This window comes from Lactuca saligna, chromosome 7, assembly GCF_052625555.1.
Source record: "Lactuca saligna cultivar CGN05327 chromosome 7, ASM5262555v1, whole genome shotgun sequence".
NCBI lineage: Eukaryota > Viridiplantae > Streptophyta > Magnoliopsida > Asterales > Asteraceae > Lactuca > Lactuca saligna.
Window position 1 is genome coordinate 129,359,631 of NC_136423.1, and position 17,312 is coordinate 129,376,942.

At 38.4% G+C, this 17,312-nt stretch overlaps 1 protein-coding gene across 1 annotated transcript; it reads right to left on the minus strand.

Annotated features, from left to right (window-relative positions):
- Positions 1-7,770: 7,770 nt before the first annotated feature.
- Positions 7,771-8,310, minus strand: LOC145007227 (uncharacterized). The gene has a single exon (XM_078966200.1). The coding sequence runs from the start codon at positions 8,308-8,310 to the stop codon at positions 7,771-7,773; it is 540 nt and encodes a 179-aa protein (XP_078822326.1).
- Positions 8,311-17,312: the final 9,002 nt, after the last annotated feature.

Genomic DNA, 17,312 nt, shown 5'->3' on the forward strand with positions numbered 1-17,312 from the left:
GAACCACTGATCAGTTGGCCGATGTCTTTACCAAAGCTCTTCCTGAAGCGACTTTCAACAAAATTCTACAAGGCTTAGGTATGATGGTAGGAGAGTCAGTCCCAAATCCTCAAATCTCTATCTAAGAATCAGGAACCGAAATAGACAGACCGCTCGGTCTCTCTCTGCTCTGGAGATTTAATGGAACCGAAATAGATAGACCGCTCGGTCTCTCTCTGCTCTGGAGATTTAATGGAACCGAAATAGACAGACTGCTCGGTTCCTCTCTGTTCTGATATTTTAATGTCACCGAAATACATAGATCGCTCGGTCTATCTCTGCTTCATCATTTTTTTCTGTTGTACATTTTATCTTTTCTTTTTCAGAAAAATTTCAAAAACACAAAAACATTTTTCCTTTCTGTTTTTATTCCGTTTCTTAGTTATTTCCACTACTCGCTAGTCCTGGTTGGTGTAAGCTTTGCACAGGTAAATACAAGTATCACCTTCAATAGTGTTCAACCAGGTATGTTTCATTTTTCTCTCAGACTAGTTAGACGTCCCTAGAAGCATGCTGCTGTATGTTGTCACAAGCCTCTATGACCTTGAGTAAGCCTTAATGATTCTATCAATACCTATCGTTTCTTCCCAATCAGGCTATTTTCCAACACTCGGTCTAGAGCTACCTTACTCTTCTCATTTGAAACATGAGTTGCTCTGCTTTGTCCCACTTCTGTAGCAGAAGGTACATTCGGTCTCTTAACCACCTCCTCAAATTCTACATTTACCTTCGATTCCCTAAAGTAACCCTTGATGCTTTCGGTCTTTACCACTGAAGCTTATGGTTACACAACATCTGTGTTTATGATCTTGGATTCGCTTACCACGTTCCAAGTAAAACCCAACATCCAATACCTAAAATGAATTGACGGTGCATGATATACTCAAGATGTTACTTGGAAATCTCATTTTCTTTTTGCGTGATCTTTTATGAAATCGTCTCTACCTAAGACATTTCTTCCCAAAGAGGTCCAGTTTAATTTTTCTTTGATATTTCTGTTTATCCTATGCTTGTCACAAGATAATTCCCACCTACCTGTTCAACAGATCACATCGGTCTCACAGGTACCTCTGCCAACACTCAGTTTTATGTTGAGACTTGATGTTCGGTTAGAGGACAGCCACCCCACAGCCTATGATCAAAAGATGCCTTTCATTGTTTATTGACAGACAATTGATCATATTTCTCGGGAAACCACACAAGCACTTCAAGTCTCTCTTGGCTTTGAAGGTAGTGATTCTTGCCCGGAATCCTCCCCCTTATGTCTTCATCATAGACATCACTCACATCTCCAACACCTTTGATTTATTTCTTTATCTTTCACACTCTTATGCACGGAAATTAATTTTTCCAACATTCTGATTGCTGTTTGGTACGTGGTTTTAAGTTTTAGTTGTAACCAAACAAGGGCACAAGGAATTTCAAACGGTACAAAAATATGATTTGGGCGTGTGCAGTTGATTCGTTTCACACCCACGTGTGCTGCCGTTTTCCTGGGATAAACCATAACATCCAATCGCGCTTTTTCAGGCGACGTTTTCGTTCCATAATCATCACGATTTTCTCTCTCCAGTGAACGGTATAAATAGAGGTGGTCGTGTTCCTTGTTATTTACCACACACGTATCTTCTCTCTCTGAAACAGTTTCCACTGTTCATCTTCTTCTTCGATTCAACAATGGCGACTTCTTCTTTTGCGCACGATCAAACTGCATCTTCATCTTTGCTTTCCATCAAGCCTAATCAGAATATGATTATTGAGATGACCCCTTTCTTATATGATGCGTACATGCTCCATGTGGTGGAATGTCTGAAATATTCCCCATTACTATTGGCCCTCACGCAGGTGGAAACCGTTCCGATGTCCCTGCTTTCTCAAGTCTACACATCAGCAAGTTATGACAAACACAAAGATCATATCTACTTCACCATCCATGACAAGAAAACCTCCGTCTCCAAAACCAAGTTTTGCTCTCTTCTAAGGCTTGCCGTTGATTCTTCCATCATCTCACCGGATTTTGTCTCAACTACCCAGCTTTTCTCGATGATGTACGAGATGGGTTATACCGATGTTCTTACGACAATCGCAAAGGTCAAGAAATCTTTTCTTCCTTCTTAGTGGAATGGCTTGCTTACCCTATTAATCAAGGGTTTAGCGGAATGTTGTGGTGGTTCTGATACCACGAGCAAAGGATTTCTCACCATTCTCTATGGTCTTTACAACGGCATCAACTTAGATTATGGCTCCATAATCTGGTCTCAAGTCATTCAGAGTCTAAACACCTCAACCCGGTACTCCGAGATCTCTTGCGGACGTTTCTGGATGCTCATCACGAAGAAAGCCATGGATTCCCTAGAAATCCCCGTGATGAAGGATGCTCTTCTCGCTTCAATAGCATCTTTCCACACTAAGAAGATTATTGTTTCTGATCCGAGTAACTTTCTACATTATGGATTAATTCCTGAATCCATGTACAGGTGTGTCACGCCTCATAGCAAGATCATGGCTGACTACAGCACCAGAACTCCCTTGCCTCCAAGGGTTCTGTCTGACAAACAGAAAGCCGCCTTGGAAGCCCTAGATCAACCTGCCAACCGTGGCAAGAAGGCTGGTAAAAAGGAAAAACAAGAGAAGAAAGCATCAGAACCGAAAAAGGAGAGAAAGCCAAGATCCTCCAAGCGAAAACATGATGCAGATGAACCTTCTCAATCAAAAACAAAGAAGGTTAAGAAGATGGCTAAAAGGGCCAAAGGATCCCCTTCTCCTGGCTCTGCTCCAAATGACCAATCAGACGAGGAGGCTGCTGCTCCTACAGATACTCATCTTCCCTCTCCACCAGCATCTCCTAAAATTACAAAACCACCCACTCCTCCACCTTCTCCTAAAATTCCTACCCCACCCCCATCACCGAAACAAAAGGTCCCACTTTCTGTTCCTATCATCATCCCTCCCACTACAACAGAACCAAACTCTTTACCGACTTCAACCATTCCTTTCTCTGTTACTATTCCTACATCTTCGATCCCTACTCCAATCATCACCGAATCCGTTACTACCACTTCTTCCCAACCACCAGTAACTGTCAATGTATCTGATACAGGGGCTACTACTGTGGTTGACACCCCTGTCATTAACATCCCACCATCACCTTCTCCATCCTCAACCTCCGGTGCTACTTTGGGCGGTGATGATGAAGAGTACGATTCTCTTTATTATAGCCCATACCGGATTCCCACAGATACTGATGCAGATACCCCTATTACCAGTCAGCAGCTTCAAGAAATTCACGACAAACTCGATAGTTTGTTGGCTGATAATAAAGCCTATGGGGGTGTGGTACTGAAAGCCTTTATTGAGTCTGCAATCAAGACGTATACTGATGCTATGGATCGTTCCACCGATGCCATTGACAACTCAGCCGCTTCATGCTCCAAAGCTACAAAGGAAGTCTCTGAGGTTGTTCACATAACTCAATTTTTTCTCGATTCTCTCAAAGCACATGCTGATGCTAATGCGGCCAAGTATCAAACGTCTGTGGACTCCTTTTCGGCTACCCTTCAGGGTGAAACCTCCAAGTTTGAGGCTCTGCGTGCTGACCTCAAAACTGAATCCACCTCTTTTCTCCAATCTTTGGATTCACGTTTTGCTTCTCTAGCAGCAGAGAGCACTTTAAAAGAAGATCTTGTCAAGCATCAGGCAACTATTGACCTTCAGAAGATACAACTGGCCCAGGCACAACAAGAAATCTCTTTGCTGAAAACTCAGCGGGCTGTTCTTCAAGGTTGCGCTGGCGATGTCAAGAATATGTTGACAACTGTCCTCGACACTCATGATCCCTTTCTTACCCTTACCATCAGACAGCATCTCCAGGCTAAGCTTCTTCCTGCGATTAACATTTTGAGCGAAATGAAGGGTGTCTCGGAGAAGCTTGTTCTTCTGAGACAAGGGGGAGAGGAGGGTATACCAAAGACAGAACCGAAGGTTAATTTAGCTTCGGGTTCTGGAAAACAATTACTTGTTGAGAGCGAGTCAGATACTGATGAAACTATCGCTGAAGCTCTTCAACGAAAGAAAAGAGACAAAGAGCTGGATGAGACACTGAAAATAGCTCAAGAGGCAGAGGCCAAAGAAAGAAGAATCAAGGAGGATGAGGATGCTCTACAGGCCAAGAAGACTCTGTTCCTAGAATGGGACAGAGACAGACTCATTAATCAAGCGATTGAGTTTCCCTCCATGTATTGGTTGGAACCGATTGCATCTTTTGAGTGTGAGAATACCAAAGACTCGCAGTTTGACATGCCAATCACACGAAAGGCTTTTACATTTCATTGCTTCGATGTCACTGTTGATGTCCCTCATCCAAACTTGAAGGTTGACAGAGAATTAATAGATTTTTATTTGAAGTATGGTCAACCACAGTACTTGACATGGTGAAGGTACTAAAACCAGCACGGGCTGGGAAATTTGTGAACGTTAACTTCAAAATCAACAGGGGAACGGCCAACACAGAACATTTTATTTCTCTGGCAGATCTTCCCAGTCTGAATCCTCATGATTGGATTCTGCTTTACAACATTCTTCTCTCCAATCAAAGAGAGTATGAACCGATTTTGAAACATCTCAAAAGAATGTTGGCTTCCTATATCCATGAGCTTGCCACTATGGATCAGGAAATAGCAAAAATAATGAACAAGAAACCGACCGTAAAGCCTACTTCAAAGATAGGAGATGTGCACAAAATGAAGTTAGGGCAAATTGACTCTTCAAATCTGACGGTCATGTTTACAAGAGGCGATAGGCACAAGTTTCTGTTTGCTTTGGTAGACAAGCATCTGTTTTCAACAGATTGTCTGGAGCATATCATAAACATCATTCACCAATGCAAGCAGAACTCTACAGCTGACAAGAAGAACTTCACTGATATGCTTCGGTGGTATATCACTTTCAGGCATCACATTCTGGCCATTATACCGAGGATTTTTTAGACGGTGAAGAAACCTTCTGCTGTTAAAAGGGAATGAAGCCTATGTGCCAAAGACGCAAAGGGGGAGATTGTTGAAGATTATTGTGTTGCGTCTTGGGCCCTTTTTGTTTTACAGTCGGATTGGGCTTGTCAATCCGTGGTTATCTAGATTAGCCTTCTTTTTCTTAGAAAAACGGTTAGGGTTTTAATATAAATATATGCATGCATGTATGCGTATATAGTAGCGGTCGTCATTCTCATTGATGATTGTAAACCCTAAAATCCTCTACAGTTGATGTTCTTTATCGAGCTCTTCTGAGGATTGTTTATTAATCATTCGACACCTTTTGATCCATTTGCTTGTTCTTATTGTTTATCTGGTTATTTCTCTACCTGTTTCATAGATCTAATCGATCTTCAAGTTTATTTTTAAACTTATCAGTCTTCCATGCAATGTCATACTAATATAACATATAATCCATTAACAATCCAGATATCATAAAATGGGACGGCCTTGGTGCCTTAGACCCATTGGTATGGTGAGAAGACTCACCTCTCAAATACTGAACTGATAAGCTAAGATCAAATATATCCCATGCACTGCTCCTCCTCAACTGCCTATAACTTGTTACAATCTCATAAATAGCCTCAAAGTCAATGTTGGTCAATGTCAAGGTCAACAATCCATGTTGACTTGAACTCATTGAGTGCATCCTAGCAACTCGTCGAGTTTCTCCTGACTCCATTCCACTGAATCCCACATTAACTCACCAAGTCACCTAAGTGACTTGTCGAGTTTATCAAATGTCCATAAAACTAAAAGTTCATGCAGCCCCAAAACCGTAATCCTTCACTGGATTCATTCCGAATCTCAAAAACGAGTAAACCCTACCCTGATGGGATTTGAACATAACATCAATCCTATGGTACAAATACAAATTCTAATCCTTTGGATCTACTTTGTCTGATTGTACATGCAATAATCATCCAAATCTCCTAAACCATAGATCTAGCATACTATAATCGAAATCACATTTGAAAATAGAGTTTAGATCTTACCTTAATTGTTATCTAGCAATAACAATCAGAATCCTTCTTGATCCTGACTTCTGAAAGCCTAGTGCCCTAAGTGTTGCACCTCTAATGGAGTCATAAACACCATTAGTAACAAGGATGAACAAGAGAGAGAGGAGAGGCACCAAAAACGTCCAAGATACTCTTAGGAATGCTTAGCCACGTTTTTTGGGAGCCTTAGGAGTCCTTATATAGTTGAGGCTAATAGGGTTTTCAACTTGGAAACCCTATTCCAGTTTCTTAGTCCTTAAGCAACCCAAAGATCCTTCCAGAAGGTCCCCTTAATTTAATTAATCTCTTTTGACCACCAAATTAATTCTTGATCAATATTAATTAAACAATATGATTTCTCTTTTAATATATTATTCACATAATATATTAATAAATCATAATTAATCCTCTTTCTTCATAATTCATTCAATCAGTTGCTATGGTGAAGGCAACCCAAAAGGACCATGCTCATAATCGGGTCAAGTACATACCAAAATAGTTATGGGCTTAGACACCTAATCCAACATACCCGACTCGTCGAGTCAACTAAGGGACTCGACGAGTTCCTTTAGTCCCTCTTATGTTCAGTCCTTTTCAGTGGGATCTAAGGTCCCACACTTCAGATCCAACTTCCCCTAGTGCATTTACCACGTAAAGCTGCAAACTTTACGTGCATGCAAGGCCTAACAAGGCTAAAACATCAAAACTAAGCTTCCTATAAGGTTTTAGTGCATGGAAAGGGCCTAAACTGGATAAAATGAGCAACTTTATGCCATTGGGGACCTAGAGAGGTCCAGATCTGGAGCCACCTCCTTTTGATAAGTCAAACTCCGAGTATGACTCCATTTTGCACCAAAAATGGTCATTTACTTCAAAGAAAAGGGATCTAAGCAACTAAGGATAAAGGTAATGACTTTATACCTCCAGATGGTTGCCAATACATAGTAGATGTTAGATCTACTGCTTCTCTCCTTGCTCCTTATTCTTCAAGCTCTAAACTCCTTCACACCCACACTAAAATTACTCATAAAGGCTCTCTCTCTCTCTCACTCAAGGAGGTGCAAGGTTCAACTAGGGTTTTCTCTGACTGATGAAGTGGTAAGGGAGGCCACAAAAGGTGGGTTATGTCCTTGAAATAGGGTGCAAACCTAGAAATTATAGTTTTCCTTTACAGCGCCTACTCGTCGAGTCAGGGCCTTCTGACTCGTCGAGTAGGAGTCAAAACCTGCGTCCTCATAATGATCTCTACTCAACGAGTTGGATCTCCCCAACTCGCCGAGTCCATGCACAAAACCTTAAAAAATAGATAAATTAAATAATACCTGGAACATGTGTTACAGTACGAGATCCTAATTACGAATACTATAACTAGGTTGAGATTATTTTCCCTAAGTGATATTTTATTTTTGATGTGTATTTTAAATAGTATTTATTTTATTATATAATATATCTTAATGTCATAAAAACAGATAAGCACAAAATATATGAATAATCATGTCTTATTCATTAACAAAATGAATACATTATTTGAATACAAAGGTTACATGTTTGATTACTAAGCTTAGTTGGAAACACGGGCATTACAATTCGCTCCCCTTACGATGATTTCATCCCAGTATCACGCATCAGCAAATAGATGTGGATAGCAATGCTTCATGTCACTTTCGGTTTCCCAAGAGATTTGATCCTGTTGAGTGTTACCATCACACTAGCACTAAGTCAATCATCTTACGACGTAACATCTTTGTCTGACGATCGACGATTTCTACAGGCTCTTCAACTATCCGCTTATCTTCGTTGATCCTTAACTCTGAAAGTGGAAGCATATCCACTTCTTCTCTTGAGTACTTCCTCAAATAACAAACGTGAAAGGTATTATGGATACCTTCCAGTTCGGCAGGCAATTCAAGCTTGTAAGCTTGATTGCTTATCCTTTGAATTACCTTGAATGGTCTTATGAAACAAGGACTCAACTTCCCATACTTTCCAAATCTAATAAGTCCCTTCCATGGTGAGACTTTAAGTGGCACTTGATCACCCACATCAAATGTTATCAATCGTTGTTTCTTATATGTGTAGCTCTTTTGATGACTTTGAGTAGCTAACATCCTTTCTCTAATGACTTTAAGCTTCTCGGCGGTTTGATGTATTATATCCAGACCCTCAAAATGCTTCTCTCCCACTTCTAGCCAACATGACAACATTCGATACTTCCTTCCATATAGTACTGCGTAGGGAGGCATCTTGATGCTTGAGAGATAAATATTATTTTAAGAAAGTTCGTCAAAGGATAGATGGTCATCCCAACTACCTGAAAACTCTAAGACACATGCCCGCAATATATCCTCCAAATTTTGGATAGTTCTCTCACTTTATCCATCTGTTTGTGGATGATAGGCAGTACTCAAACACAACTTCATACCTAACTCCTCCTGCAAATTTTTCCAAAATATGGAGGTGAATCTACTATCCCTATCTAACACGATAGATAAGGGCACTCAATGAATCCTTACGATTTCCCTTACAAAGGTCTCTGTCAACTTTTGCATAGACAAATTCTTTCGTGTGGCTATGAAATTCACACTCTTCGTAAATTGGTCTACTACAACCCATATCGTGTCGACCTCTCTTTGACAACTTTGTTATAAAGTCCATGGTAGCATCATCCCATTTCCTTATAGGTTTTGGTATGGGTCCGAAACTCCCATATGGCTTCTGATGTTGTGCCTTCACTCTCACACAAGTTATGCATTCCGCTACGTAAGTTTCTATGCCGACCTTCATTATTAGCCACAAATAATAGGGCTTCAAGTCTAAGTACACTTTGGTGTTTCCTGGGTGTATAGAATACATAGTCTTATGAGATTCTTCCATGAGAAGATCCTGTATCCTACCTATCTTTGGCACCACAATACAATTTTTAAATATCTTCGACCCTTGTTTGTCTTCTTCAAACATGAATATATTGCCTAGACGTTCCTCCTTCAGATCACTCTCAACCAAAGTCCTTGTCTGAGCTTCTTTGATCTTCTCTATAATCGTTGAGATTACTTCAATCTTCAAAGATCTAGCTCCCTATCCTTCATTAATCACCTTTCTACTCAGGGCATCGACTATGATATTTGCTTTACCCGGGTGGTAAAGTATTTGGCAATTATAGTCCTTGAGTAGCTCCATCCATCGCCATTGTCTCATATCCAAGTCCGTATGAGCAAAAATATATTAGAGGATCTTATGATCCGTATAGAGTTTTCATTTGATTCCATAAAGATAATGTATTCATATCTTTAGGGAAAAAACCACTACTGCAAGCTTAAGATCATGGTCAGATAATTCTGCTCGTGGGACTTTAATTGTCTTGAGGCATAAGCTACTACTTTGTCCCTTTGGGTAAGGATACATCCCAATCTAATCTTAGAAGCATCACTAATAACTATGAAATCTCTAGTTCCTTCTGGTAGGATGAGTATTGGTGCCTCACATAATCTCTTCTTCAATTCACCAAAAGCTCTTTCTTGCTTCTCGCTCCAAGTGTAGATAACTCCCTTTTTGTTCAGGGTTGTCAATGGAGCCATAAGAGAAATTTGGATGAGTCTTTGATAGTAGCCTGCCAATCCCAGAAAACTATGGATTTTAGTGGGACTCTTTGGTGTCTCCCACTTTATTACAGCTTCTATCTTTGTTGGGTCAACCATAAGCCCTTCCTAGTTAACTACATGACCCAGTAACTGAATCTCCCGTATCCAAAAGTCACACTTGGAGAACCTTGCATAAAGTTTCTCCTTCTTAAGGACTTCCATTACTTCTCAGAGACGTTTTTCATGATCTTGATTGTTCTTGGAGTCAATCAAGATGTTGTCTATGAAAATTATTATTGATTTATTGAGAAATGGTTTACAAACTCAATGCATCAGATCAATGTTGTTGAAGCATTTGTTAGTCCAAACGACATAACGAGGAATTCATAGTGTCCACATCGGGTTCTAAAGGTTGTCTTCTTGATATCTTGCTCCCTAATCCTTAACTGGTGATAACCTGACCTAAGATCACTTGTAGAGAAAACAGTTTCTCCATGCAATGATAGAACAAATCATCTATCCTAGGTAAAGGATATTTATTCTTGATCGTAGCTTTTTTTAGCTCCCGATAGTCAATACACATTCTCATAGTATTTTCCTTCTTCTTTACAAACAATACTGGAGCTCCCTAGGATAATGAACTAGGTCTTATAAAACCTTTTTCCAATAACTCCTAGATTTGTGTCATTAACTGCTCATCTTTGTCGGCGCTAAACGATATGATTCCTTCGCAATCGGCATCATGCCTGGCAACAAGTAGATTCTGAATTCTACCTTCCTCTCTGGTGGTAATCATGGTAATTCATATGGAAATATCTCAGGAAAATCTCGCACTGCAGGTATATCAGTCATTGCCTTTTCTCCTTCTTCGCGTCCATTACGTATGCTAGGAATATTGAACATCCCTTCAATAAACATCTTTTGACGTTCATCATCATGATGATTCTAGACTTCACTCTACTCTTATCTCCATAAATGACAAATGGCTTTCTTCCAGGTTTACTAATGCAGACCATCTCCCATCCACACAATATATCCGTGAGGTTCTCTCCCAACCAATCCATGCTGAGAATGATGTTGAACTCACTGAACTCAAAAGGTAAAAGCTCTCGACGGAATTCATTCCCATCTAAATCTATAGTTACATCCTCTAAACTATTGCTAATAGGTATATTCCTACCACCAGCTATTTCTACTAAGATAGGGGTTTAGTCTAAGCGGTGATAGTCTAAGTTTCCTACCAAATTCATGTGATATAAAGGAATGATATGCTCCAGAATCAAATAATATCTTTGCAAGAATTTGGTTTACTAAGAATGTACCTAAAGTAACATCGGTTTCTTCTATAGCCTCATTGAGGCTTATCTAGTAGCTCCTACACTTGGGCTTTGGTGGCAAGATCCTCGGGATCACCTTCTCTTTCGGCTACTCTGCCTTCTTGTACCCCTCCTCTCCATAATTAAAACAAAATCTTCTTTTCACGTGGAAATATGTGGAAATATGCCCAGGCTTCTTACGCTTGAAGCAAACAACACAGTCACTGAAATGCTTCAGTTTGCACTGGTCGCAACACTTCCCTTCTTGGTTGCTTCCATATTTGTTGTTTGTTTTCGAAAACTTCTTCTTTTTCTTATTGTTACTTACCTCAACCTTTTTCTTTTCACCAACCTCGGTTTTTTCAGTAGCTCTCTTCTTCATCATTCCTTCGACATACTTTGTAGCCCAGATGACCGCTTCGAAGGTAGGTGTCTGCTTTACTGGCATAGTGTACTCCCACAGTAGCCCCTTAGCATACCAATCAATCTTGGTTAGTTCGTCTAGAAGGATTCATAGGGAAAACTCCATTTTATCAGTGAAGGAGTTGGTGTACTCATCCACTAACATGCTTCCTTTTGTCAAAGCCAAGAATTGATTCTCCAATTCAAGCATCTTCTCAGCCAAACAAAAATTCCTCTTGAAATGGGTCAATAATTTTTCCCAAGTCAAATACAACGGCTTATTGGGGCTCAAAATCTATCCCAACATGTTCCACTAACGTATCTCTGTACCCTTGAACCACCTCACAACATAGGTGGTTTTTAGCTTTCTTGTGCATCTACACGTCAAGAAAGCTGATTCCATCTTCGATATCCAGTCCATGAATCGACTCCTAGGGGATCTTCCTTCCTATTAAATGATGATGGCTCACAAGTCATAAAATTCTTATACTTGTAGTAACCTTTGGGTTCATCATTTCTCTAAACTTCAGGCTGCTCCGGTCCCTTATAACTCTTTAAGTCATCATTATTTCCTTCTTGGACCACTGTAGCATGTGAAGGAATTGGCCCATTGTTGACTTGTACAACAACTAACGGCTATTGACTAATGGTTCTCTTCCTCTAATATTAGCTAGCTCCTGAGCTAATAATTCCCTAAACTAACATTACTGCTGACTGAGTATTTCTTGCATCACTGCCTGAGCTTCGTTCATCGGAATTTGCACAACAGCTGCTCTAACATTTTAAGGTGTTGGACCTCCTTCATTCATGACGACTCTACCATTCCTCGTGATGGTCATGGCGTTCGGGTTAATGCATCTTCCAATAACGTCCTAAGGCAAGTGTCTAAAGCAACTAAGGCATTTATCGCACATCTTACTGATCATACTTAGTATCTAAGTTTAAGTCTACAATTTTCCTAAATTCCTAGGTCGCTTAAACTAATGCTCTGATACCAACTGTGACATCCCCCATTTTTCAGAACCAATTTAAAAATTTTCTTTACGCTTTTAAGTATTGAAATGTGGAAGTTCCCATTTAAATAAACATTTTTAAAATAACAAAAGTTATTTTATTAAAACCTTCAAGATATCATTCATTTATATCAGAACATACGTTACAGCGTAAATAAAAAGGTCCTAAAATAGTTAATGCAAGCCTATCCTTTATTCCACTCAGCATCCTAACTATGCAATTTCAACTTTTGCTCCACTACCTATGATGTAATAAAATGAATGGGTCAGGTTTGGGAAACCTTGAGAGATACATAGGGTTTTCAAGCCCATAACATTTTAATGATAAAATATCATTCCAGGAAGACATATATCAGGTGTAAATATATAACTTATCCTAAGACCATCTGCCCAATCTCAACCGATCCTCACAGATCCTAATTTGACGATCATTTGGAAGAATCACCTTATCGGATGAATTGTCTAAGCAACTATTTGACTACACCTGCTAAGGGAGACTTGGCTAGTGTAAGTTATATAAGGAAACCGATGTTCAAAGATTTTGATGAATATAGCTTTCCATTTCATCTACGCCCATGGGTTATAAAGCCATGCTAGCAACGTAATTCACAAGACCGCCTAGAACAGCCAAGTGATGGTCATCTACTATGGTCGATGACCCAAACATACCGTCCGGTTATCTGATCGGGACTCAAAATTTCTAGTCATCCCAATACGGGGAGGATTACACTCCGATCTATTCCCACACTCTAACCCAACTATGAGTCCTAATCGATGTTAAGCCTATTCAACACTAAACAATCCTTTATAAGTCTTATTCCTAATCTAAGGCAAGACCTATATCTAAAGGCAATTGATTTCTATAACAATTCCTAATACAAATTTTACTATATTATCTTTATAAATACCATATAACATAGATAATACAAGCAACATTTATTATATGGATATTTTTAAGTTAAGATTATGTTCTTGATAATAACTACACACTCACTTGACAAAGTTTCTGGTGATTGGTGAATCGGACGGAGCTTCGCCTTACACCTTTCTCAAAATACCTAGATGTACATAATGCTACATATTAGTCTAGTTTCATACTATGTGGAACTATTGTATTAAGAGTTTAGATTCCTCAACAATTCCAAAGTCTACTTCAAAATCAAACAAGGATCAGCCATGCAAGACAGTCGGGAAGCAGGATCATTTCGATATATAGTCTTTCTGAAATCCAACAACTAAGTTGGCGTAACCATTCTAGACACCTCTACCATATTAGATCAATTAATATTACAACTTGGAATTGTTGATAAATCTTAATTATAAGTGATGGGTTTTGTACATAAGAACATTCCTATGTGCGCATACAAACCCTAATGCTTGGATCTAGGTTTCTCTAATTAAACATGCATTGAATCCAAGACTCCTAATGGCTAATTAGGTATAAGAACAATACAAAACCATAGTTATAACCATACCTTGAAACACTTGTTTGATCTTCTTGTTCTTGGAGCTTTAGAGTCACAATTGCCACTCCTCTAATGGCTTACAAACACCAACTAGCAAAGAGAATGATTTGAGAGAGAGGAGAGAGGAGGAAATCGGCTAGGGTATCCTTGCTGTAGAGGGGGTCCCGATTTCCCTATTCCAAGGGGTCTATTTATACTTGTAAGGCTCCTAGGGTTTCACCCTTAAACCCTAATTGGATAACTTAGACTCTAAGTAATCTTAATCCTTACCAAAGATAAGCCATGGACGATTTTAGGCTTATCCTAGCCCTAGAAATCTTCCACCCTGTTCCCAATAAGGATTTACAGCCTAAAGTGTAACTTTCAAATAATTGACAGTTTATACCCTCTTATTTAATTAATCTCTTTAAGTCACCAAATTAATACTAATTAATCTATGACTTAGATTAATCAAATAACAATATTATTATTCATTATATTATTCTCATAATATATTAATATTATCTATTCTCTCATAATAAATCATCCTACCAAGTTGCTATGGTGAAGGCAACTCAAAAGGACCATGCACAATCGGGTCAAATACTTGCCTAATATAGTTGCAGCCTTAGACACTATTCCAACAATAAGATCCTAGTAACGACTTACAACTATGATTATAAATTACACAGGTTCATAGTAAGTGTAGCTACAATAGATGAGAATCTAATCTAAACGGGCAAAATATTGACTTAAGTCCTTCCTACACGAAGATTATAGAAAGTTGAGCACTCGAGGGTGTCGCAGGCTATGTTGCAGGCTAGAATATAGAAAAATGGGATGACTATTGAAATTTTTAAAGAGATATCGATTGGAAGGTATGGGGAGGAGTGAAAGAACGATCTGGTATGTATAGGCGGGTTTGGAGTCTTACGAGCCATGCAACATCAGGCGCGCCATGCATAAGGGTGATGTCGATCCACTGGGCTCTCGACACGTGGCACGATCTGGGTGGGGCTGCGTGGTTGACTTTGTGCGCAAGCTACGTGCGACGCGTGTGTGATGTTTTCCAGATTTTCAAAATTGCATAAATCTTTCATACGGGCTCCATTTTTCACGTTCTTTATATCCACAGAAAGCTCCCAATAAGATCTACAACTTTTCTTTAGACTCCGTCGGCTAATTTTGACTTTATTTTATTTACATAGGTTTAGCCTATTAAAGCCTGTATAAAATGTGTAACTCTCACATCCAGCGTTTGTTTTCAATGGTTTTTATATCATTGGAATCCTAATAAGGAGATCCTCAACTCGTGTTTAGATTGTGTTTGCTAACAATTTATCGATCTAAAATTCGATATCGGTGTGCATACTATTACGTCGAATTTTAGAAAAAATCATAACTTCCTCTAGTCAAGACAGATTTGGACAATATCTATATGCATGAATTCACATTTACGAAATCTATCCGTTTAGACTTCCTAAGCTAAAAAGCAATCTAACAGAGCCATGTTGGTTTTATCGCGAGAATTTAGCGCTTCCTAACTTCTTCGTTCTAAGTCGGATTGAGACGTTCTGCATATGTACGGGATCCTAATTACGAATACTATAACCCGGTTGAGATTATTTTCCCTAAGTGATCTTTTATTTTTGACGTGTATTTTAAATCTTATTTATTTTATTATATAATATATCCTAATATCAAATAAAACACATAAGCACAAAATATATAAATGATTCTGTCTTATTTATTTACAAAATCACTATCTGACTTGACCAAAAAGGTTACATGTTTGATTACTAAGCCTAGCTGGGAACACGGGTGTTACATGAGTATGTTATGTCGTGCACTAAACAATGATTGTCAGACATGGCTAGACATAATCGTTAACGAAAGATAGGCAAGGTCATGTTTCCTCGTGGTTTGGTACAATATTATGACATCAAACAGTGTCGAGTTGGTCAATGTATTATTAAGAGATGCAAGGAAACTACCTATAACAATGTTGATCGATTTCTTTCGAGCAACTATGCAACAATAGTGGTGCCAGCAACGTAATGTTAGAGGTAAGTGTTTCCCTATATTGTAATAGTTAAATCATAATTGTAGTGTAATTTACTGTGCATGAAAATGTATACGTAAATGTTTGTTATAGCTTAAAGTAAAAAAGAAGTCATTGAGTATGTTGAGAAGGTCATCGATAGTAGGATCAACAAATCATCTGGTTTTCGGGGTATACCAAAGTGATCAAAGCATATATGAGGTGACTAACCAAATGCTAAAACAGTATAGTAAACTTGGAAAGTTGTTACTACACGTGTAGGAAATGGCAATGGTCGGGTATACCTTGTACTCATGCTATGGCGGTATTCAAGGAACTGAGATATCAATACTGCAGTGCATGGGTGTCATCGTACTTCATAATGGAAACATATTGTTCAACATATGTAGAGTTTGTGTATCCTGTGCCAGTTCCAGCTGAATACGAAGAACCGGATGAAGTCATGGTTGTTTTGCCACCATTGATGGACAAACGACAAGCCAGACGACCTAAAAACCATAATCTTATCCCATCCAAATGTGAAGTTCCGAATCAGAAAAAATGTAGTTGTTGCCAAAGGATCGATCACAAAAGAAGAAACTGTGATGCTCCGTTTCCCACAAAGTCAACAAAAAATGAATCTTTAAGTAGGACTAATTCAAGTGGCAAAAATAAATGTTCAGTCTAAGAGTAGACATACTAGCAAAAAAAGGTAGCTAATAGTATGATATTGTTGATTTGAAAAACTCATAGCGATGTATGTACTAGGGCTGGAAAAATTGTACCATGGAAAATCAACCAACATGTTACCAACCGAACCAAGAAAGTTGGTAGCCAATACATTTCGTAGCCAACATGTTTGGTCGGTAGTATCATACCAATTAAGTAGTCTTTGTATGGTAATGGTATAAAATTTTGAATACCATGAGAATACCATACCAACTAATTCATTATATATATATATATATATATATATATATATATATATATATATATACATATATATATATATATATATATATATATATATATATATATATATATATAAACTATTTGGTCGTATTAGTCAATAGTTGTTATCACATTAAAACACAAAATTAAAACATTACTTTAGTTTTACTTCAATAGAAATATTTTGTAAATTAAAAGAATTTCCTAACTAATTTCTTTATTAAACTATTTTTTTTATTTAGCTAATTTCTTTATTAAACGTCAAAATTACCCACTGTCTTTGTTTATTTTTAAATTTTACAATAAAAATGTTTAAAAAAAAGTTGGTATATATCACTACCAATTTGTACCAATCAAACTTTTTAGTAGCCAAACATATTGGTACCAAGTATACATGGTTTGGTACTTGTAGCAAATTTTTTTATACCAATTACAGGTTGTACGGTACACGGTTTAGGGAATAAAAGATCGGTATCGTACCAATTCCACTCGTAGTATG

What these genes read in the sequence shown, in the direction of transcription:
- LOC145007227 (XM_078966200.1), bottom strand. Translation starts at nt 8,310, where the DNA reads ATGCCTCCCTACGCAGTACTATATGGAAGGAAGTATCGAATGTTGTCA.